The sequence below is a fragment of the Carcharodon carcharias genome, chromosome 22, assembly GCF_017639515.1.
Source record: "Carcharodon carcharias isolate sCarCar2 chromosome 22, sCarCar2.pri, whole genome shotgun sequence".
Classification (NCBI taxonomy): domain Eukaryota; kingdom Metazoa; phylum Chordata; class Chondrichthyes; order Lamniformes; family Lamnidae; genus Carcharodon; species Carcharodon carcharias.
Window position 1 is genome coordinate 35,619,296 of NC_054488.1, and position 25,121 is coordinate 35,644,416.

At 40.8% G+C, this 25,121-nt stretch overlaps 1 protein-coding gene across 1 annotated transcript in view; it reads left to right on the forward strand.

Moving 5' to 3' along the window:
* The window catches only part of LOC121293660 (alpha-1,6-mannosylglycoprotein 6-beta-N-acetylglucosaminyltransferase B-like), a 1,251,241-nt gene that overhangs the window by 60,402 nt on the left and 1,165,718 nt on the right, over window positions 1-25,121 (forward strand). Inside the window, exons 7-9 of the mRNA XM_041216828.1 lie at window positions 2,966-2,981; window positions 3,759-3,849; window positions 5,704-5,816. Of these exons, the coding sequence (XP_041072762.1) occupies window positions 2,966-2,981; window positions 3,759-3,849; window positions 5,704-5,816 (220 nt within the window). The remainder of the gene's footprint in view (window positions 1-2,965; window positions 2,982-3,758; window positions 3,850-5,703; window positions 5,817-25,121) is intronic.

Below are 25,121 nucleotides of genomic sequence, written 5' to 3' on the forward strand. Positions count from 1 at the left end.
GATCTTGATTTTAAGAAAGTGTTAGAAATAGCACTTGTGATGGAAAGCACTCTATGGGATTCACAAGCAATTCAAGGTGCAGGAGGAACACAGTATACAAAGCTAGATATGAATCACGCATATCAGCAACTGGAACTGGGTGATGCTTCCAGAGAGTTTGTGACCATAAACACCCGCAAAGAATTATGTTAATACACATGCCTGCCCTTCGGTGTTTCTTCAGCCTGTGCCATTTTCCAGAGGATGATGGAGAGCTTGCTACAAGGATTACCTCAAGTTGTGATCTACCTGTACAAATAACTGGATTCACAAAATTGAACACTTGGCTAATCTGGAGGAAGCCCTGAAATGATTTTTAAAAGCAGGAGTGCACTGCACCTAAAGAAGGAAAAATGTATTTTTCAGGCAAATTAATTCATTTATCTGGGCCATGGGATAGATACCCAAGGGTTACACCCTGTTAAAGAGAACGTTAAAGCAATCAGAGAGGCACCTGCACCTAAGAACGTTTCTGAACCTAAATCATTTTTAGGGATGGTAAATTATTATGGCCGATGGAGGACCGAAGTGGTTACCTGGTAAAGTAAACTCTATGACCAGACCGTTGACATACCATGTAGGAGTGGAGGGCCGGATCACCCATAAGCACATGGATCATTTAATAAGGGAGATACTCCAACAAAATGATGTTTCACCTGTGACATTTGCTGAACCTGTGGTTCCTGTTGAAGTTGCTCAACAAAGGATAGACATGCCAGATGTCTCTGTCTGATTGAATAACAATGAACTGCCTGTGCCTAATGAGGCCGCTGATGTTATTGCAGTTCCAGAGACTGTGGTTCCTGCCAAAGATTTGGAAATTATGGAGCTACGATGTTCCACACAGAGCAGGAAACCCCCTGAATCATTGAACCTATAATTTCATGACCTATGTAAATATTGTAATGTCATGAGATAAGTATCCTTGTAAATACAAAATGTACAGAAAAGTTAAAGGGGGAGAAATGTAGTAATTATAATTTTGATAAATTTAAGAATAATCCTGTGATGTAAGATCACATGATCTGTGTAAACCAATCTATTTGCAGCATGGGGAACTTCTAGGAGGGATTTTCTCTTTAGTTATAGAATTAGATGCACACATGTAGCTGCTGGTTTTGACTTGTAAATAAAGTTCAATGTTTCCACCAAGAAAAGTTGCCTGGAAAATCAACTCTGTAACACTAGTTTTATTTTACCTTTGTTGAGATAAATATGTATCTGAAGTGTACTGTGCCTGCTGCTTCATGATGCATTAGTGTTGTCAACTATTTCTTGAGTTTGATCACATGATACATGACCACATGACATGATCACCTGACATCTGCAAATATTACTGCATTCACCATATAAGGTTAAACCACCTGAAGCTAGTATTTTTAGTTGTGGTTTCATGCCACTGTGTGAGAAGTTCCAAGCACCAAGAGGACACCAGGGAACAAGTGAAGAAGAGAAAACTGGGATGGGGAAGATGGGAAAATGAAGGTGGGGAAATTATTCACAAGGAGGAAACCAGAGGTGGGCGTAACTTTGATCTCACCATTAACTATCCATATGGGGGTAAGAACAGAGCTGGTGCGTACGAAAATTCATTTTGCCAGCTGGCGTGCCAATTTGCGAGCACCATCCCTCCCACTGGCCATCTTTCCAGAGGCAGGATCGAGGGCAGATGGCCTTGCCTTCAAGAAATGGGTAGCCCATTAAATAAGTGGCCACTTAAGGTCAAATAAGGGAGGCCAACTGGAATTTTCTCCACAAAGTGTGGGGTCAGGATTTGCATTTGACCCTGACATCGGTTCTTGACCCAAAGCACTGCCCCCTTTCTCATTTGCTCCCAGATGTAACTCACCTGTATTACTTTCCTCTTCCATTTTGCTCTATGTAGCACACACCTGCATTTTCAAAAAGAGCGGCTTCTGCTTCATTCCTGCAGCAGGAATTCCAAATATTCTTCAGTGGGAGCAATTTTGCCCTTGTTTTCATTGGCAGCAGATGGTTTGTTTGCAGAGCAAAAAATTGTCTCCCAATGAGGGCACAAAGCAGCCCTTTAAGAATTGTTGGCTGCCTTGAAATTATTCTGCCCCAACTCTGTGCATATATTTTCCATTTGTAGGGACCCTCTTTTAATGAAGAGGAGGAATTGACCCTTGTAAGATTCAATAAGCCTAGCTCTCCTTGCTGCCAACGTAAACATATACATATTACAAATAAGCTGATTTTTGTGGTCTCAAAAAATTGGAGCTTTGGCATTTATTTTTGAAGTGTCTCTCAGAAAACAAAAAAGTTTTCTGACATCTTACTCATGAGTCTTGATCCGAGCTTCACATAATCAAGGTGTAATATCGAAACTTTGCCACCGATAAAACATAAAAACACACTGGTCATTTTTTTCATCCAAAAATCTACCTTTAAAATTAGAACTGTAGATTCCTCATTCAGGCCTATCTAGCAGAGCTTCACACCAATCCTGAAGTTCAGTGGCTGAACATTACTGCCATCTGCAGCTTGCTCAGCATCATTGGCAGCTGATAATGTAATGACAAATGCACTAGGCTGGCTACCGCATCTACTACTCTACCAAATCCATGACTATGCTAGGCTGGAGTGTGAACAATTATTTGAAGGATCATTTCCCCTTCCCAGTTTCGAGCAAGGACATAATAGAGATAGCATGAGGGTGAGTATGAACCGTGAGTTAAAATAATAAAAATGATGTATAATATCAGATGTATATATAAAATATATGATAGGATTATTCCTTTAAAAAATCAAAATAATGTTTTCCTGCAATGGGAAGATTTTTATTGAAAGAAGTATAATAAAAGATAATGCTTTACATCAAATATGAATTGGAATTGCAGATTTTTTTCCTTTTGAAATTGTTGCTGTGAGCATTTATGGCATTCTGTTTTCTTGTGTTTTTCAGAATTTTAGCACTGTTCGTAATATAGAAAACACACAGTACCTGTTTAGGTAAGAACACATTGAGTTAAAATGTAAAGGGAACTAATGTACAAAAGAACTGCCCCCAGAACACTAGGTGATGCTGTAGCACTATTTTTGCATCAAGGTAATGCAACATCTCATGCTTTGTGAAAGAAATAAAGCAGCTATGATAGAGAGGCTGATGCATTCTAGCTATCCTGGTTGGATTGTGATCTGTCAGTCAGCCTCTTATCCCCAACCCTAATCATTTGTCCAAAGGGTTGATTGCCGAGGTTGTTGGTGGCTGCTTGTATTAGATCTGGCGGTTGAGCAAAAATCAGTATGATTCTCACCCCGGGGGACTCTGAGGATGCCCTGCCTAAGTGTGTCAATGCAATAGTCATATGGCTGTGAATAGCAGCAAGCCCTAATCATGAGAGGAGGAAACCTTCAAGCAACTAAAGTGTTTTTACCTGCAGTCTCCTTGACTCTTGTTTAGCCGTTAATTTTGGCTATCATCGGCATCTTGTACTCATCACTACTTCCTGAAAAAGTCACCATAAAGCTAGGAGCAGCATCACTTCAGCTTGAACAAGGACTCACTCAGAAGATGGGAAAGCTGGCAGATTCATTTTAAAACAGCAAATCAAAAGTTGTGGATGGATTTTATCTGCTTTGACCTGTAACATCTCCTGATGTCTTCTAATTCTGTAGTATAGACAAAGTCGGATATTGAATAATTAAATAGTTTGACATTAGACAAGTTTAAATTAGATAATATTTATGTTTCTCAGACAGCAAGATGTTTTTGCTTTCAAAAAATTCTACAAATTCAGATGGTAAGATAATGGTGAGAAGGTTCCTTGTCACATTAAGGCCTTTCAGGTAAATTTATCTTCAAGTTTTTTATTCAATTGCATCTGTGAAATTATTTTGCATTGTTTACAGGTGATTGATATGGCTAATGTGGAACTCTTGTGTTCACACTTTAACCTCATTGTAACTGCTGCTGTTCTGTATTGCGTTGTTATGAATTTTGGTTCATGTTTTTCATTTTATAATAAGGAAAGATCTCTATGCTAGCAAACCCCCCAGTGTTTATGTCAGTAATGTTCTGGGACCACCCTGAACCAAATGGTGCTTTCTATTGAGTATTGTAATTGGGCTTGAGACGAGATTAAGAGGGACACATGAGACATTCTTCTTCATGTTTTTCTTTCATGGAAAGTTACATTTAAAACATAAAGGGTAAGGTGTGGAGTTGTGGCTGAAGGGTGGGGGCAGCAGGAGCCAGGTAGTTGGCTAATCACACTGGGATCACCCACCTTCCCACTATGAGCTGCTGTTTGCCTTTCAGAACACATTCTGTAGTGATTCCTCTTGTTTTTGTGGGCACTTCCATGGGGTGATGGCATTAAGCATATGTTCAGGGAGGTTGGAGGTGGGGTAGGGGGATATAGTGTAGTGGCAAGTTGCTTGATGTTTACCTAGTACCATTCAAAAAAAGCAACACAAATCTATAAAATACTAGTGTATGAAATGTCATGTAAATATGTAAACCGATAGTCTTTCATAAATAATTAAAGATAAATGGATACATTTTAAAATGTTGTTCGTAATTACCTTAATATTAATTGCAGCTATTCGTAGGGCAAAGCCAGAATTATTTCTTAAACTGGTGAACTTTATGAAGGATTAGATTGTTCCTGGATTGCAAATTCACTCCATTAAGCTTGGGGAATGTATTGGAAAAGAATACTCTAGAGTGTGACCGATTATGTTTACTAGACATTTCTGTTTCTTCATGTTATTATGAAATAAGATGACATGTTTAACAACGTTCAAATAGTATAGAAAATGGAATGTGTTTCATTGTTGACAAATATGCAGGAGTAATCCTGACTGTTAATGCTAAACACTGAGAATTGTGGATTTAGGAATTGTTTTTAGGGAAAATATTTCAAAAATCAAAATATAAAAATAAGAGAGTGTTGCTGTACCTTTTCCTGACTCATGGTTTCAGTTACTCAATACATACACATTCTTTAAGAGCTAGACTTGATCTTCTTTCATTGGCAACATGTGGTACAATGGCAAAAGTAATAGGATCACTGTTATACCTGTTACTATGCCTACCCTAGGATGACTCTGGTATATGTCAGAATAAATAATTTGGGGTTGTGCTTCTACACAATCTCCCTCTTGTTTTAAATTATTCACCTGCTTCATCTCCTGCCTGAAAACTAACAATGAAATGAAGGGCAAGGCTAGAATGAAACTAAGCCCAAGTATTGATTGAATAAAATGTTATTGTTCCTTTTAGGGCTTGTATCGAACATAAAATAAAATGATAAATTGTGCTTTCCTTAAATCTGTTACTATTAACAGTTGTCATCTCAGATATGTCATACAAACCATTACGATTTAGTACGTGTTTAGATAGAAGTCCAATGTCTGTTACTCTTAATACAATATGCTGTTCAGCATGTCACACAATGCATCTATGTTTTTGCATCTGATTATTTACTATTTTTCAATTGGAATGAAGTTTGTCATGCATTTAAACAAATATTCAAAGTGTGCAAATTAATAAAACAAAGTTGTAAATTGCTATAACATAACATATATGCATAAGCAATTATACAATATAGAACTCATATTTTGAGTAATCACATATAATGGTGAACTATAAGACATAAACCAGTATTTTAGTGTGACATACTTTCTGCTTGGTTCTAGGATATTTGTGGCTGGGATTGGATTCTTCACCCTCTGTTTTATAATGACTTCCTTTGGTGGACAGTTTTCTGGCAAGAGAGTGGGGGACTCACCTTTTGGCATTAGACAAATAGGCATCAAACCTGAAGGTAAATGCAGATTTATGTTACCATTACAGATTAATTTATTCAATGCTATTCATTACGGTTAAAGTTGAAGGATATTGGGCACCAGCTATTCTCTAAACTTGTGTAAAGCCAGAGTCATCGAAAGCTAAAAACTTGTTTTAGTTCCTGTCATGTTCTTTTATTTCTAATTGCAAGCCATATTATAACATTTTTAGGCTGGTGTCTCACATGTCACAGCTGTAAGTGAAATCAGTAGTATTGAGTTGCACTCCTACTACTGCACTGATGTGCACCCAATCCACTTCACAGCAATGTGAAAGTAACTGTATAATTGCTCCCTTATACTTATCTATTAATTATTTGCCTTAATGATTGATATGCGTTGCCCAATTCCATGTACATTCTTCAGTATACTGATCCAATATCTTTAGTCGTGGAAACAGTTTCAATCTTAACAGTGCGCTAATCAATAGGTTGCATGGCATTAAGGCCGAAATGGACCTGACCACAACAGTTGATGTTCTGACCTGGTGTCATGCATACACCTCTGCTGAAACTCTATTTTTGCATTTCAACATGTTTTTCAATTGCAGCCTACTGTCACTGTGACATTTTTCAAATTTACAATGTTCTAAGAAAATTTTGTCCATCAAAGTTTACCACTGACATTTTAGATACTGGGTGTTGGCCTATGACTATATGAATCTAATGCTCTCTGACATTCCGATAAATTATGCAGAGGTTTGAGGGATGCTTTTCATAGTGTTTGAGAAATCAAACCCTTTTCAATTTTATCTCTTTGAAATGTCATTGGGCTTTCCCATTTTCCCAGATCACTTTTGCTGTTATATGCAAAGTATATTTTTGTCTTGCTACAATTATTATATCTCTCAATGCCTGAAAGAAAAGAATTAAGCCCCAGAAGAAAATCTGAACACCAATATCATTAAAAAATTACACCAATGTTTCAAAACTGTAAGCTAACCTTAGGATTCAAATGATGGTTGCAAGCTAGTTTATGATGCTATTTGATCACTTAATTAGATATCCTCCTTACACTAACTAAGAATATTTATTATTTTCTATATTGCCAGCATCACCAGGAAATAAGAAGCCCTAGATTTACTGCTAAAGGTACAAACTGTGCCAGTGACAACAATTGTTTGGGAACTTCCTTTTATGCAATCAAATGTTGCAGCATCAAAATTATTATGCAATATCTGAAGGGGAATTTATATGAATTTTCCAAAATAAGAATGTTTAAGCAGTAGAAACTATGAGGATTGTACCTAACTACATCATTAAATATCATGCACATCCTATGGGAATAACTTACTTCCTCTTGCACTTCCAATTTTCAGGACAGTTCCTGTCCTGCTATTTCCTCATATGTGCCTGTTAATTTCAGAAATATAGTTATTAATTGCACTTACCTTTCATTGAGTCCTCCCAGCATCAGTTCAAAATAGTTTGTATTTTGTTGCTGTTCTTCACAATACCACCCGCCTGAGAGCTATGAAATTGGATCTCGCATCCGAGGTAAAATTTTGTCCCCAAGTCAAATTCTGAATCCTTCCGTCTTGTAGGCTGCACACTGCTCTGTATTCGTATATCATACTGTTGCCTGTCCTTTCTTGTCACTTGCACTCTCCTGGCATCCGTGCCCATGTCTTTCCTTCTGTTCTCATTCTAAGAGTTATGATCTGGTTGTGACTAGGAAACATGTTTAAGCCGTTTATCATTGAATCATAGAATGATACGACTGGGGGAAATGGGTTCAATCCCCAAAAGGCCATTTAGGGCATTCTTTTTTAAAAAATTCTTTCATGGGATGTGAGCACCGTTGGCTAGGCCAGCATTTATTGCCCATCCCTTATTGCCCTGGAAGAGGTGGTGGTGAACCTTTTGAACCCGTTCAGTCCAAGTTGTGTATACACATTCACAGTGCCGTTAGGGAGAGAGTTCTATAATTTTGACCCAGCGACAGTGAAGGAATAATGATATAATTCCAAGTGAGGATGGTGTGTGGCTTGGCGAGGAATTTGCAGGTGGTGGTGCTCCCATGTATCTGCTAAGTGGTGGAGGTCATGGGATTGGAAATTGCTGTCAAAGGAGCCTCTGTGAGTTGCTGCACTGTATTTTGTAGGTGATACACTGCTGCCACTCTGTGTGGGAGTAAATGTTGAAGATGATGGATGTGGTGCCAATCAAGCGGGCTATTTGTCCTGGATGGTGTCAAGCTTCTTGAGTGTTCCCGAAGCTGCATTCATCCAGGCAAGTGTACAGCATCACACTCCTGACTTGTGCCTTGTGCTTGGCTTTGGGGAGTCAGAAGGTGAGTTACTCGCCACAGAATTCCCAACCTCTGACCTGCTCTTGTAGCCACAGTATTTATATGGCTGGTCCAGTTCAGTTTCTGGTCAATGGTAACCCCCAGAATCTTGATAGTAGGGAAGTTAGCAATGGTGATGCCATTGAATGTCAAGGGGGGAGTTGGATTCTCTCTTGTTGGAGTTGGTCATTGCCTGGCACTTATGTTACTTGCCACTTACCAGCTCAAGCCTGAATGTTGTCCAGGTCTTGCTACATATATGCATGGACAGCTTCAGTATCTGAGGCATCGTGAATGGTGCTGAACATTATGCAATCATCACCAAATATCCCCACTTCTGACCTCACGATAGAGGGAAGGACTTTGATGAAGCAGCTAAAGATAGTTGTGCCTAGGACACTGCCCTGAGGAACTTCTGCAGTGATGTCCTGGGACTGAGATAATTGTCCTCCAACAACCACAACCATCTTCTTTTCTGCTAGGTATGACTCCCATCAGTGGAAAGTTTCCCCCTTATTGCCATTCACTCCAGTTTTGCTAGGGCTTCTTCATACCAAACTCAGTCAAATGATGCCTGGATGTCAAGGGCAATCACTCTCACCTCACTTCTTGAGTTCAACTCTTTTGTCCATGTTTGGACCAAGGCTGTAATGAGGTCAGGAGTTGAGTGGTCCTGGCTGAACCCAGAGCATCAGTCAGCAGGTTATTGCTGAGTAAGTGCCACTTGATAGCACTGTTGATGACACCTTCCATCATTTTGTTGATGATCGAGAGAAGACAGAAGGAGCGATAATTGGCTGGGCTGGACTTAACCCACTTTTTGTGGACAGGACATAACTGGGCAATTTTCCATATTACTGGGTGGATGCCAGTGCTGTAGCTGTACTGGAGCAGGTTGGCTAAGGTTGCAACTAGTTCTGGAGCACAAGTCTTCAGCTATAGTGCTGGAATGTTACGAGGGCCCATAGCCTTTGCAGTATCCAGTGCCTTCAGCTGTTTCTTGGTATTACATGGAGTGAATTGAAGTGGCTGAAGACCAGCATCTGTGAAGCTGGGTTCCTCAGGAGGAGGCCGAGATGGATCATTCACTTCTGGCTGAAGAGTGTTGCAAATGCTTCAGCCTTGTCTTTTGCATTGTTGTGCTGGCTCCCCATCATTGAGGATGGGGATATTTGTGGAGCCTCCTCCTCCTGTTAGTTGTTTAATTTTCCACCACCATTCAGGACTGGATGTAGCAGGACTGCAAAACTTTGATCTGATCTGTTGGTTGTGGGATCGCTTACCTCTGTCTATTGCATGCTGCTTCTGCTGTTTGGCATGCAGGTAGTCCTGTGTTATGGCTTCATCAGGTTGGCGCCTCATTTTTAGGTATGCCTGGTGCTGCTCCTGGCATGCCCACCTGCACTCTTTATTGACCATGGTTGATGCCCCAGCTTAATGGTATTGGTAGAGTGGGGGATATGCCGGGCCATGAGACTACAGGCTGTGGTTATATTCAATTCTGTTGCTGCTGATAATCCACAGTGACCTATGGATGCCCAGTCTTGAGTTGCTGGATCTGTACAAAATCTATCCTATTTATCATGGTTTAAGTGTCACACAACATCCTGCCTTTGCTGGCTATTTGGTAAAGCTATCGAATTAGTCCCATTCCCCTGTTCTATCGCCATTGCCTTGTAAACCTTTTCCTTCAAATGTGTATCCAATTCTTTTTTGAATGTCTGCTTCCAACACGGTTTCAGGTTGTTCATTCCAGATTGCAGCATAAGCAATCTGTATAAACGGAAGTTTCTTCATGTCATCTCGGGTTCTTTTGCCATTACCTTAACTCTATGTCCTCTGGTTACTGACCCTTCTGCCACTGCCACCTATTCTTTCAAAATCATTCAGCATTTTCAACGCCTCTATCAAATCTCTTCTTGACCTTCTCTGCTTTAAGGAGAACAACCCTGGCTTCTCCAGTCTCTCCACATAACCGAAGTCCCTCATCCCTGCTACCATTTTAGTAAACCTCTCCCTGCACCATCTCCAAGGCATTGACATCCTTTCTAAATTGTGATGCCAGAATTCAACATAATGTTCCAAGCGTGGCTTTAAAAAAGTGTTTTATAAAGGTTTGGCGCAACTTCCTTGGTTTAAAATGTTATTGCACTTAGATTAAAATATTAAAGCATAGTAAATCTTTTAAACATTTTAAAGCTGGTTCCTGAGTCACAGTATCAAATAGAACAGAAAGGTCTTTCTGTGGTTGCTGGCCATAATTCAAGAATAATCTTTCCTAGCACTGATCTAGGAAACCCATCTGAAAGTTGTTTGGTAGTACAGAGCTTGAGTATTGCTGAAAAAAGATACATGTTGTTGAAGCTTTTCGTCTTGTACTCATTAGGACAATTTGCAAAAATACCAAATGCAAAGGAAACAGAAGAGAGTGCTGATTGCTTGGCAAGTGGAATCTGGTAGAAGCATTACCATGGAGAAAGCACTAGTTAGTGAATGACTGATAGTTAACTGCCAAGCTTTGTTTAAATTCAAACCAGACAAGTTGACCCTGATTGGTTAAGGAATTGCCCTGGAGAATGAACCAGAGGAATAGCTGTTGCCTGTTTTGTTTAGTTGAAACAGGCGCAATGTGTATACATGTTCTTTCTGTCTGCGAGGAACTGGGCCCTGTGTATTAATATATGTAGCTCCTTGCATGCACAAGTATGCCACACTGTGAGCCCGGCTGATAATTTTAAATTGATTACCAGCTTAATTCTAATGACTATCAGTCGGGCTTGCAGTCTTGATGAGTATAAGATGAAAAGCTTCAACAGTATATCTTTTTTCAGCAAGACCTATCTTAGTTATTTAAATTACATTTTTATTATAATGAGTGGTAATGTGCCAAATGAGAATATAACGCTAGGCTGCGCTTAATCTGTTATGCAAATAGTCTGCTCACAGTGATCTAGCCCCACTGGTTTAGCATTAATTTCAGAAAATCAGCCCTATCATTGAGCTAAGAAACATTTATACTGATGTTTTGGAGGTCTTGAAAATCTGTTTAATATGCATTCAAACTGGGTGAGGCTGTTTTATTGTGTGGTTTGGGGTCTAGATGGGGGTTTTGTGGATTTTCTATTCTCCCAAAGTATGCTGCTCAGGTCTGTAGTTTATTAAAACCATTACTCTTCAGGTACAGCAAGTATTTACATATTTGGACCTTTTACACAAGATTGGAGGTTCTCCTCCTTACAGATCTCTCTTACTTCTCAGTCTTCTGATCTGATATCATTATAACATCAGCATCATGTATGCTTCTGATGTTAACCCTTTACTTTACATTTCCCCCAAGTCTTTGTTCCTATCTTATTTATATCCTCCTACAGCTGACCCCTCTTTTAAAAAAAAGTCAGGGTGTTGTGCCAAATTTTCACTGTATCTGTCAGATATATCGCAATCAAGTGCCTGTTGTTTCTCGGTACATAGTGTTACTTAGCATCTACGAACGCAGAAACAGGCCATGGACCTAGTGCTTTACTTCTTTTTTAAATCTGTAATGACAATGCAGCAACTATAGTCACAGCTTTCAACTATAGTTTATTTAGATTATTTAATTTTCTCACTGTCAATTCTAGATTGTATTGAAGCTGCCTCTTTACTACTTTTCAAATTTTCCTTTTGAATGTGTCTTCTTATTCCTTACGGCAGAATCCATTATTTCCTCTAATTCACACAAATTCCTATGCTTCCTAACCTTTCTGTATCTTCTTGCTTGCTTGCAGCTGAATCATTCCTAACATTTTGTCTTTCTCTTATTCTCTGTTGTGTATTGCATTGAGGAAACTCAACATGTGGATTTGCTGCAGGCAGCTATTATTGAACAAACTTTAGTAACACTTCCCCAATAAAACAGAGAGGGCAGCAGAAAGTACAGTATAACAAAATGCTCAGCTCTTGCACTATAATACTCCCTCCCTATTTAAAAAAACTTATACATTAAAATGTGAAATGGTACATGTACATAATTCCCAGAATATACAATATGACTAAATCAAGGTTAACAATAAATGAAAATTTAACGGATTGGATTGCATACTTATTTTTACTACAATCACAACTTAAACACATAAATAACCGATACTATCAAAGTAATTTACAGGTTTAAAAAAATGCATTATTTACCTAACAAAAATGTTTTTAAATTATTTATTGTCAAATGATAATGTGTTTCTTCTTCCTTCCTGGTGGTGGTGAGTTACAATTCACTTAGGGAGTCCGAGTTGCTGTGGCAACATACACTTTTACATGTATGTTATAGTCTGGAGCTACGGCACTAAAGGTAGAGGCTCCAATCCTTTTTCCATCATGTAGCTGATCAGCAATCTCTCCGGCTCATATCATCCTCCATTGACAAGTGTTGGAAGGATTTGCAGGTTAATACTCAACCTCTTTGGATGCATTGTAAATGTACATTCCTTGGCCATCAAGCCCTGGGGCAGGAGTTTCCACACACACCCACCGCGGGATCTTCCGGTCCCGCCGCAAGTCAATGGACTTCTGGCTGGGGCACCACCTTGCCCGCGGCAGGTCCTGCCCGCAATGGGGCCGGAAAATCTCGGCCCTGGTGTGGGAGGTAGTGTCAGAAGTAGTGATGCTACCCATTGCCCACAAAACCTCCATTCTTCCTTCTTGCATACTTTCAATTCACCTATCTAGCTTCTTTCTCTGTGGAGAGAGAAATAGAGTTAGTGTTTTGAGTCCAATATGACTCCTTCAGAATCGAAGAAGTTCCAAAGAAGAGTCATACTGGACTCAAAATGTTAACTCTGTTTCTCTCTCCACTTATGCAGCCTGATCTGATGAGCTTTTCCAACATTTTCTGTTGTTATTTCAGATTCCAATATCTGCATTATTTTGCTTTTATTTAGTGCCTTCTTTCTCTTTCTGTCTGGGTATCTCCTTCCGTTTCCATTTGCTTGACTCTGGTTTCTCAACATCTTTGACTGTGTCAAATCTGAACTTTGACTACCACCTTCACTTAATAGTTGAGAGTATAACATTTATTGATTTGCCTTAATCAAAGACCCTGGTTCACTTTGCTCTACTGGTGGATTCTGCACACCAGTAAATTTTCAGTTTTTTTTTGACCTTCACTTTGGGCTATAGGTGGTTTCTCATGCTCTCCCTTTGTCAGATTTCCTTTTCAAGCAAATCATCTGCATGACACTGATGGAGTCTCTCTCCAATCTTCACCAAATATGTGAATGCACCTAGTCTCTTTTCAATTCCAATCACATCCTTATCATCTTGGTTTTTCACCATGATCTTCTGACTAGCACTGAATTGGTGTATCATGACTCATCTTCACTTTGTCTTACTCTGCTCTTACTTTGCTACTGGCATCAGGTTTAAGCAAACTAAACCTTGTACTAAAAGCATGTTTAAACATTAACTCATAAGGTGAGTAACCTGCTCTAGACTGTGGGGTTGTTCTGTAAGAGAACAAAAAATTATCTAGCATCTGTCACAGAGAAACATGGGAATTACTGCCTTGGTTGTCACCTAGCAAATACTTCTGCAAAGACCTCAGTGAATCACCACCTTGATGAGGTGGAGAGGCTTGTGCACTCAATGATCCCTTGAATGATGCTGTTGGGAGCTCCTTGCTCCTGGTAGGGCCACCTATGGTGGCAAGGTCACGGGAGGAAGGTACCAGACAAAGTGCGGTCCAAAAAGTCCTCAACAGCAGAACAGATGAAAGAAGACTGTGCGTCTCACCAGCTGTGAAGGTTGAAGAAGGCTGCAGCAGCAAGGTGGTCCCGGTCTTTGTAGTTTGGCATGCAACCAAAATCTGACTACCACTCTCAAGATTGTGTGGATGATGACAGCGCCCCAGGGTCACCACATTAAACAGTTACATGCAGGCCATTTGCAAAATCTTGTGGTGATGGAGAATTGGCAACGGTGACGAGAGCCTGGGAGTCCCTCATCAACCCAAGGTCGCAAGTCAAGAAGGCATCATTCCAGCAGCTCAAGGCTGACACCCAAAGACAAATCTGGAAGAAAGAAGGCACATGGTGGGAAGAGAAAGCCCAAAAGAACTAACAATTTTTTTTTTTATTTATTCATGCGATGTGGGCATCGCTGGCTAGGCCAGCATTCATTGCCCATCCCTAATTGCCCTTGTTCAGAAGGCATTTTAAGAATTAACCACATTGCTGTGGGCCTGGAGTCACATGTAGGCCAAACCAGGTAAGGATGGCAGATTTCCTTCCCTAAAGGCCATTAGTGAACCAGATAGGTTTTTATGAAAATTGGCAAAGGTTTCATGGTCATCATCAGACTCTTAGAGCAAGATTCTTACGTCATCGGGCAGGTGCGGGGTCCAGGAGCAGCTGTGAAACCAAATGCCACCCGTGTGGGGTGGGGGAGGTGGGGTGGGGGTTGGGGGGGCGGTGGGGGTGTGGTGGGGGGGGGGGGGGGGGGTCGGGGGTTGGGAGAGCGACTACAGAAGTTAGTGTAGGCATGGCGGAGCATGCAGTGAAAGCTCCCTCAAGGCAGAGAACTGCCTCAGGGAGCTGAAGATTTCTAACATTCAAAATAAAGATTTTAAAATTAAGGTCTTCATGTCCCCTCATGTGACTCTGTCACATGAGCAGGGACATATTAAAAATGAGATTTAAAAATGTTTATTTTATTTTTAATTAACATCGGAAACCTCATCCCGCCCATGGATGAGGTTTCTTCAAAATTCCAAAGACTGCTTTGCCTTTTCGCCTGCCTGCCAACCATAAGGTTGGACGGGCAGGGAAAAATTCAGTTTAATTAATTTATTAATGGGCTTAATAGCCCTCTTAATTGTCAGCGGGCATGCTGCTGACTCCCACACGTGCCCACTGGCCAAAATACCACATGCTATTTCACACTTGTGAGTGTTGGGCTTGCACCCGCATGCTGAGCTGAAAATCTAACCCTTAATTCCAGATTTATTTTAATTGAATTCAAATTTCACCATCTGCCATGGTGGGATTTGAACCCTGGGACTCTGGAACACTAGTCCAATGACAATATCATTATGCCACCATCTCCCCCCAATATGCTGACCATCATGACATGCGGAGCTCTTTTGAAGCCACCAGGGCCATTTATAGACCAAGGTCAAATGGGCAATATCCCATTAGCTCACAGGGTGATGATTTTCTTCTTAAGGTTGACTACACCCTCTGTCAACCCTGGAAAGAACATGTTCAACAACTCCTCAACTGTGAATCCACAGTGGCAGCTGATTCTCTCCAGGCTAAACTCCAGTATGCAGTGGTAGAATCCATGAGTGAACCACCATCAATGGGAGAGCTGGAAGAAAGAATCAAATGAATGAAAAACAACTAAGCCTAGGGCCTGAAAGTGTTCTCGCTGAGATCTTCAAAGCAGGTGGGTTTTTGCTCACCTCAGGACTCCATGTACTCATCCTACGGATTTGGGAGGAAAAAGAACTCCCAACACCCGACTACAGGAATGTGACAATTATAAATACCTTCGAGAAGGGGGTAAATTAAAGAAGTATAAACTATGCTGTGGAAATAATTGAGGCATTTCCCTCTTGTCCATAGCAGAGAAAATCTTGACACACATTCTCCTAAATTGCTTACTTCCTGAGGCTGTGGAAATCCTCCCAGAGCAAGCCTGTGGCTTCAGACAACAAAAATGTTGGCAAGTCAACCAAAGTCCTAGTGTACCGAGCAGTTGTTTTCACTCTCGCCTGCTGGCCACTGCCCAGAGTTCTATGGCAGTGGAGGCGGATTGAGGGCCTTATGTGGGCCCAAGTTGGCAAATATATGATTATATATCGGGCTGCCTAGTGGGCACCTAAGCACCCCCGCCACGTATTATGGGGACCAGGTCAGGGATGGATGGGAAGGCAATGGGCCAGTCACCCGACATATTTTATGTGCCCTCCCTGCCAAAAACACATCCGGCAGAGGGCGGTAAAGTTCAGACCCAGGCCGTACTAACTAGTGGAACATACAACTCCTTGTGCTCAAAGATCAGTGGGTTGAGAATTAGCCTGTTCACTCACATGAAGACACCTGGCAGAAATTGGTATCCGTGAGTAGACTTCACACTTGAATCGAGGGACAGCCGATGTTGCTGAAAACTTTTGCAACTTCTGAAGATCTCTTCACAATCTGTACACTTCTTCCTACAGTGCCATTCAATGCTGGGTGATGTGGCGGCATTAGAGTCCATTTGACAACATTCTTACTCAGAAATATTTCAAATTTTCTGAGGTAAACTGCGGATATATATATATTATATATATACATATATAATCTGAAGCCAACATCTTTGACAACCAATAAATTGCACTTTGCAAAATCACAATAGCTTTAGCACTTGAGGTATTGGGCATAGACTCAACATTTGTCCACAGGCTATAGTTATTGACCAAAACAACGTACTCTTTGCCTTCCATTTCAAAGAAATCAACATGTACTTGTTACCAAGGTTTTTGTGTGTTTGACCATGAAATGAATTGAACCTTGGTTGGATCATTTCTCATTCTGAGATAAACATCACATCTTTTCACCAGCTATTCGATATCTCAATCTACCTTTGGATACCAAAAATAGCTTCTTGCTACTGCTTTCATATAGACTATCCTAGTGTGCTATTGATGAAGTTCCTCTAACAATCTCTCTCTAAATCTTAGTAGAATATTGAATCTTAAACCCCATAGGAGACAGCCCTGACCTACATTCAGTTCACTTCCATGTGCAAAATAGTGCAATTTCTCATCATCACACTCTTTAGGCCAGACATAATTGAGCAGTTTACTGAGTGCCACATCCTTGTGAGTTTCTTCACTAATTTCACTGGCAAACACTGGCATATCATTTGTGTTTAGGTAAAGTAATGCAGAGATAAGCCAATGGCTAGAAATGAATCAGTCCTCACAGGAAATCTCAAAAGAACCTCTGCATTAATAGGATTGTCAGGAAGATATAATAATTTTCATAATGTTATTGGAATTTATTGTAGAGTAATAGTGGGGTCTGTGTCTATGGCTAGGTTTGAAATGCTAAATAGGTAAACATGGGTGAAGTTTTAGAATGTGAGGTGTAAAGGGAATATTTGCATTTTTAAATAAACCAGAGTAGTTTGAATTCAAAGGAGGGAATGAAATGTTACACCCAGCCAGAAGAAGTTAAGAAACAGTGTGTTTATTCTTTCCAAAGATTACTGGTAAAATTAGTACTATGATAGATTTTTATTATTAGAGAGGTAAAGTCCAAAGACATAGGGCAGGATCTTCTGGTCGGCGAGAGGGGGCGGGTGTGGGGCCCACTCGCCGATGCGTGAAATGATGTGGGATGACATTGGGTGGAACTCCCGACGTCACCCCGGGTCATTTCCATTTTCAGGTCGGCAGGGGTGCAGCCAAGTCGGCTTCGCGCCCGCCAACCTGTCAACAGCCTATTGAGGCCATTGAGAAACTAATTAAAATCATTAATGGACCTATCCATCCAACCTTAAGGTTGGCGGGCAGGCCGGGAGCCCTGGCGGGCTTCAGAAAAAGCATCAAACCTCATCCATGGGCAGGATGAGATTTCATGAGGGTATTTAAATTTTTAATAAAGGTTTCAGTTAAAGTTATGGACATGTCCCAACTCATGTGACAGTGTCAGGGAATTTTTTCTATTCTTTTTATTGCAAATTTTAATTCGGAGCCAATCGCCCTCAGGGAGATCAATGCACTCTTTCATGCACATGCGCAAAAGAGTGCGCTCCTGGTTGAGGGAATCCCTCCCACCCCCAACACTGCCACCCACCCCCCCCCACCCACCCACACAGGGAGCACATAGTGCTTCCTGGTGGACTTCACGCTTGGCGGGCCTTAATTGGCCCACCCACGTAAAATGGCAATGCCCCTGCACCCACCTGCATCCACTCCTGTTCTCCACCCCCCCCACACAACTGGGGGAAAATTTTTCCCATAGTGAAACAATGAGAATTTGCATTCATTGGGGAAAATCTGTATGAAGGCGAGAAGGCTGTGTGAAGGGCTGGAGTTTTAAGATCTAACACAAGTGTGAAAATCCACTGTCATCTAAGACTCAAGCTGCTGCCTACAAGGATCCAAAGATGAGAAAGACTCACTTTGACTGTCCAGGTGTGTGCTTTGCCTGGGCCTGTTTAAATCTATGTGTTTTACTGTTGCCTTAACGGAGGTGTAACTAGGAATTAGATTAAATAGGGGAGTTATGAGTTTTCATAGAAGTAATTTGTAAACTTCTGTATGTGCTTAAAATAATTTTTTTATTAATAAAGGTTTCATTTAGTTTTGGAAGAACCTTATAGGACTCAGTGGTCTTATTCCTACTGAATTCAAGGCACACATCACAAAACAAATACAAATTGTTAAATAGTTGTTTCATATTTCCCCTTTGGGATTTGAACAACACAGCATTTACCAACCTCTATGCCATAACAAAACTGGGGGCTCGTCTGGGATATATTTGAAATTCCTGGATTGGATTGGCGTTGGTGAATCTTAAGGTTAAGAGTACGAGAAGTACTTTGAACTCACAGGCAGGATCTTCCACCCATTGGGGGGGCTTTGCAGAAGTGGGTGCGAGCGGGCGGTTTCCCAAAAGGTGTCATTTTACATGGGCGGGTCTATTAAGGCCCGCCGGCATGACGTCCACCAGGAAGTGCTATGCGCTCCCTGTGAGGGGGGGGGGGGGGGGATGGTGGGGGGGAGGTGTTGGGGGAAGGGGATTTCCTGAGCCGGGAGTGCACTCTTTCATGTAAGCACGTGAAAAGTGCTGCCTTTGGGAGATTGGCTCAGGTTTGAAAGGTTCACTAAGGAAGGGGAAAAAATTATTGACATGTCCATTCATGTGCCACTGTCACATGAACTAGGGCATGTCAGTTTCTTTTATTTGAACATTTTATAAAAAAATTTAATACCCTCATGAAACCTCATCCTGCCCGTAATGAGGTTTCATGTTTTTTCAGAAGCCCGCCTGGCCTCCCAGCCTGCCCGCCAACCTTAAGGTTGGATGAGCAGGCCCATTAATCACATTAATTACTTTTTAAATGGCCTTAATAGGTCTATGACAATTTTTTAAAGGCCTTAATAGAACTGAAAATCTAAATGACGCAGGGTGACGTCAGGACACACGCCCGATGTCACCCCGCGTCATTTTACACGTCGGCAAGAGAGCCCCGCTCGCCAAACAGAAGATTCTGCCCCATGAGTTGTTGTGAGGTTTTTTTAAGTGGTGATACTGCAAAATGGTTTTGGCAGTTGCTATGACCTGTCTGGGATTTGAAGTTATAAATTCGGTTGGTTTACAAAATAGCAAATAAAGCTAAGTTAATGGAATTGGCAGATAAGTTACAATTAGGGTTACCCGCAGGAGTGAGGAAATCAGACATAATTGAAGGTATACTACAGCACTTGAAATTTGACGGGGTACCTGAGAGACTGAGTTCTCCAAGGGGTAGTTCACTGGAATGGGCTCGAATTCACTTGCAAATGAAAAAAACTTGACCTAGAGGCAGCAGAAAAGGAAAGAGAGAGAGCATTTCAAAGGGAGTTAGAAATGGCAAGGTTAGACAGGCAGGAAAGAGAAAAAAAGAGAAAATTCCAGCTTATAATGCTGGTAGTTAAAAAAGAGACACCAGAAGGTGAGGAAGGACTTATTTCCAGGTCAGAATCCAGTGAGGAGATGTTTAAATTTGTACAAGCTGTTCCAAAGTTTGAAGAAAGAGATGTTGAAGCATTCTTTATTTCACTTGAGAAGATAGCTAAACAGATGAAATGGCCACAGAAAAACTGGACATTGTTGTTACAATCCAGGTTGGTGGGTGAAACACATGAGGTTTATGCTTCATTGTATGAAGAAATGTCAGTAAACTATGATGTAGTTTTAAAAAAAAGGCTATTTTGAGTGCATATGAGTTGGTTCCTGAGGCATACAGGCAGAAATTTAGGAATATGAGAAAATAGCCTGGGCAAGCTTATACTTGGTTTGAAAGAGTAAAACAAAATAATTTTGACCAGTGGATACAGGCATTAAAGATAGAGATGACATATGCAGCTCTTAGAGAGGTAATTCTTTTGGAAGAATTTAAAGATTAAATTCCTTTGATAGTGAGCACTCAAGTGGAGGAACAGAAGGTTAAAATGGTAAGACAAGCAGCAAAGATAGCTAATGACTATGAGTTAGTTCATAGAGCTAAACCTTTTTCTTGTTACTCTTTCAAATTAGAGAAGGATAGAAAGTGGGAAGGTAAAAGGAAGGGGTAGTCAGGGAAATTCGCAAGAAGTTTTTTTCAGAATAAAAAAGAAGTTGCTGAAGGTAGAAGCGACATTCAAAAACTGAGGGGTTTTCATTGTAATAAAGTTGGACACACGGAGTCAGTGTGTTGAAAATTGCAGGGAAAATCTGTTGCAGTAATTGGAATGCAGAAAAGTTCTGGAAGTAAAAGTACTGTGGGTTCTGAGGTTCAGGCACAGGAAAAAACAATGGTTTGTGTACAGTAAAACAAGAAGAATCAGTGATAGGTAAAGAAGTGGGAATGTGTTCACAATTTACCCAAGAGAATTCAGAGGAGCTGGTTGCAGAAATATTTAAAGATTTTTTGTGTGTGTGTGTCTTTCCATGTGTACAGTGTGGAGTAGGTAAATATATTAAAATTTTAAAAGACACAGGGGCTAGTCAATCCTTAATGTTGTGGGATAGTGTTATTTGTTGTTCAGAGGGAGTATTGCAGGAACAGATGATAATAAGTGGGATTCACTAAGCCATTGTGAAAGGTAAATTTAAGGAGTAAGTGGAAAACAGACAAAGTGATTGTTGGAGTAGTGGAAAAAATTGCCCATTGCAGGGGTTCAATTTATTCTGGGTAATGATATAGCTTGGTCACAGATGTAGGTGGTGCCTATGGTAGTTGAGTAGCCTGTAGATGTGTTTTCAACAGAAGTGTTGCAGAGAGAGCCTTCTGGAATGTTTCCAGATTGTGTGATAACAAGATCATAGACTCATAGATTGAAACAAGAAGAATAGGAAGTTCAAAGGCAGGGAGAAAGTGTGGGAGTCCAATTAGCTGGCACTGTGTTTGATAACATTGTTGGGGAAAAGAAGAGGACAATTTAGCTGAGCTGTTTAACTCATGGCAGTTAGTGGATTTGCAGAAAAAGGAGTCGCAAATAAAACAGTTATATCACACAGCTTACTCAGAAACAGAGTCAAAGTGCATTCCAGAATGTTATTACCTTAAGGGTAATGTTTTAATGAGAAAATGGCGGCCATATCATGCTTCAGCAAATGAAAGTGGAGGAAGGTGCATCAGATTGTAATACCATTTGGATATAGAAATGAGATTCTGAGAATTGTTCATGAAATTCCAACGGTGGGGGTGGGGGTGGGGGGAGGGGGGGGGATTGTGGGGTGGGGGAGGCATTTAGGAATTAGAAAGGCACAGGCAAAAGTACAAAACATTTTTATTGGCCTGGATTACATAAGGATGTAGTCAAACTCTGTAGAACATGGAATACATGTCAGGCAATAGGGAAACCACAAGCAGTGATTAAGCCAACACCTTTAATTCCAATTCCAGCATTCAAAGAACCTTTTATTAGGGTCATGATTGATTGTGTAGGACGCCTCCCTTAGACTAAAAGTGGAAATCAGCACTTATTGACAATAATGGATGTGTCTACAAGGGTTCCTAAGCAATACTTTTGAGAAATATTACAACAAAGAAAATTATGGAAGAGTTAACTACATCTTTTACAAGATATGGTTTACCAAAAGAAATACAATCAGATCAGGGTTCGAATTTCATGTCACAGCTGTTTAAGGAAGTAATGAACAGTTTGGGAATAAAGCAGTTTAAGTTAACAGCTTACCATCCTGAGTCACAAGGGGCTTTGGAAAGATGGCATCTAACTTTAAAAACTACAATGAGGGTGTATAATCAGGATTATCCACACGATCGAGATAAGGGATTATGGAATCATTGCTGATTGTTGTAAAAACCCATCAAGTTTGCTAATGTCCTTTAGGGAAGGAAATCTGCTGTCTTTACCTGGTCTGGCCTACATGTGACTCCAGACCCAGAGCAATGTGGTTGACTCTTAAATACCCTCTAAACAAGGGATGGGCAAAAAATGCTTGCCAAGCCAGTGATGCCCACATCCCATGAACGAATAAAAAAAAAATTCCACCTTAACACTGACTTGACCTAGCACTGGAATACTGTTATTGAAATAACCAGTTGGTTTCACATTGGTTTTAATAAGGGTTTGTGACTCAGAGGCTTCTGAGATACAGACACAACGACAGCTGCAGCAATGATCAAAGTAAATTGTGAATCTCTGAATATAATTTCTTCTGTGGACACTGGAATTTTATTTTCAGCTTTATTACTCTCATCTTCCACATGCTGTTTTCTCTTGCTGTCTGACTGAGTACAACTCTTGGTCCTGAATTTTTCCCACGTCGGGTGGGCTCGGCAGGAACAAGCGACCACCACCTGCGATCGGCTCCGCATCACCATTTTACGCAGGCAGGCCAATTAAGGCCCGCCCAGCATAATATGTGAATGGTAGCGCAGCGCTACCTCTGCGGGCGGGGGGAGAAAGGAGATTCAGGTCCAGTGCTCTTTCACGCATGCGCGCGAAAGAGCACTTCAAGCTCCTTGAGGCATGGAGATGCCTCAGGGAAATTGAAGTGATTGTTAAAACAATATTTGAAAACATTAAAAATTTAGTGAAACGTGTCCCTTCATGTGACTGTATCACATGAGATGGGACATGTTTTTATTTTTCATAGAAACCTTTTATTTAAGTAGTAAAAGCTTTAGCAAATCTTATCCCGCATGTGGATGAGATTTCCTAAAAAATGTAAAGGCTGCTTGGCTTTTTTGTCTGCCCACCAACTGTAAGGTTGGATAGGCAACATAAAGTTGAAATTAACTACTTTGTTAATGGCTTTAATAGGTTTTTCAATTAGTGGTGGGCATGTGCGCGTCTGCCAAATGAAATATCGCGAGACAGTGCGATGGCGTCAGGGCGCACGCCTGACATCATCATGCGTCATTTTACATTCCAGCATGTCGGACCCACCCCTGCTGAACGTAAAATCCTGGCCTTGATCTTCCTACTCGATTAAATCAACTTCTGTTTCCACATGCGAGGACTTCCAGACACCTGAACTAGTTTTCCATCTAACACAATCTCACCTGGTGTTCGGCTGCAAACTAGAGCTCTACCATGACCTGGAGCATTACTATTTCCTATACTTCTGCACGACGTCCCAAAATGACTTGCTTTTCCATTGGCACAACACTTTGACTGGAAATGCAAGTATTTAAATGGTTGGTGGCTATCACAGCAGTAGTACATCTAAATTTCTGACTCTGAGACTGAACTTGGCTGCTGTGGCCTGGACTTGCCAAAATCTGGTGGACCTCTCCTGTTGCCTCAGGAAAAGGACTCTCTTGCAATTAGCAGCTATCTCTTTGTGCCACTTCCATATCTGTGACTGTTTTGCAGACTCCTTTCATGCCAGCATTTTGCCTTTGATCACAAGCTTGGCTTGGATTTTACTGTTCTTTAGGCCTCCTACAAACGTGTCTCCAAGTATGATTTCTAAGTTTGCGCTATATCCAAAACCACATTGATGAGGGTGTCGTTAATTCGAGAATGTAATCTTCAACAGTCTCACTTGGCAGCTGCTTCCTTTCATGGAATGCAACTCTTAGTGCAATCTCATTTTTATGTGTGCCAGAATAAGAGTCCAGAATCTCATTAATTTCAGAATAGTCCATAGTACTGGGGATAGGCAGGCAACATTGGTTCAACACCACCTCAAAATCATCTGGATTCATCCTGATAAGGAAAACATTTACTTTATCCTTATCTCCTATCTCATTCGCTTTCAGCCAAATGTGAAACATTTATTTATAATTATACCGTACCAGTCCTCTTTGTTATGTTTGAATTCTCCCATTGTCCCCAATATGCTTTTGGTCCATTTTTTTTGATGACATGTCATGCTGACTCACTGTGTACCTGAATCCATGTGTGATCTTTCAAATTACTCGAGATTCCTCAAAATGAACTTTAGGAGTTCCAAAAATGTTTGACAATGCTCTTCCATCCTTAATTTCTCAAATGAAATGTAAAAGAAAATTCCATCCCAGCTCCACCGCTATCTTTCTGTTGTGTATTGCACTGAGAAAAACTCATCATGTGGATTCACAGTGGGCAGCCATTATTGAACTTTAGCTACACCTTCCCAACAGAACAGAGAGGGTGCGGCAAAGAAGTATAACAAAATGCCCCCCTCTTGCAACACACATACAACAGTATCTTTCTTGTTTACTCTAATTCACACAAATTAAAATGTCTTCTGGTCTTTCTAATACCTTCTTGCTTATCTGCAGCTGAATCATCCCTGGATTTTTGTCTTTCTCTTAGTCTCCTGGAACCAAACCCTTCCTGAACAAAAACAAAAATACCTGGAAAAATTCAGCAGGTCTGGCAGCATCTGCGGATAGGAGCACAGTTAACATTTCGAGTCCGAATGACCCTTCCACAGAACTAAGTAAAAATAGAAGAGAGGTGAAATATGAGCTGGTTTAAGGTGGGGGGTGGGGAGGTTGTGTGACAAGATCTCTGTTTTTGTCCAACCCCACAGACCCTTTGCCCCGTCTTTTCTACATTGTTAAATTGGAGGATTGCTGTTTATATCTAGTTAAATTGGCTGGAACTGCAACTGGTACTTATGGGAGGCAAGGTGACAAGCTTCTAATCATGTACCTCATTTACAATTTATTAGGGCAGTATACAAATCCTCCTGGACTCTGTCTTATCTATGCATATAGCTGAATCTCCTTTTTTCCCTTTTCCATATAGCCACATTTTCTATCTTTTCTTGTCTGCTTGCTATGGTATTCCTTCCACACTCCGGGTTTCC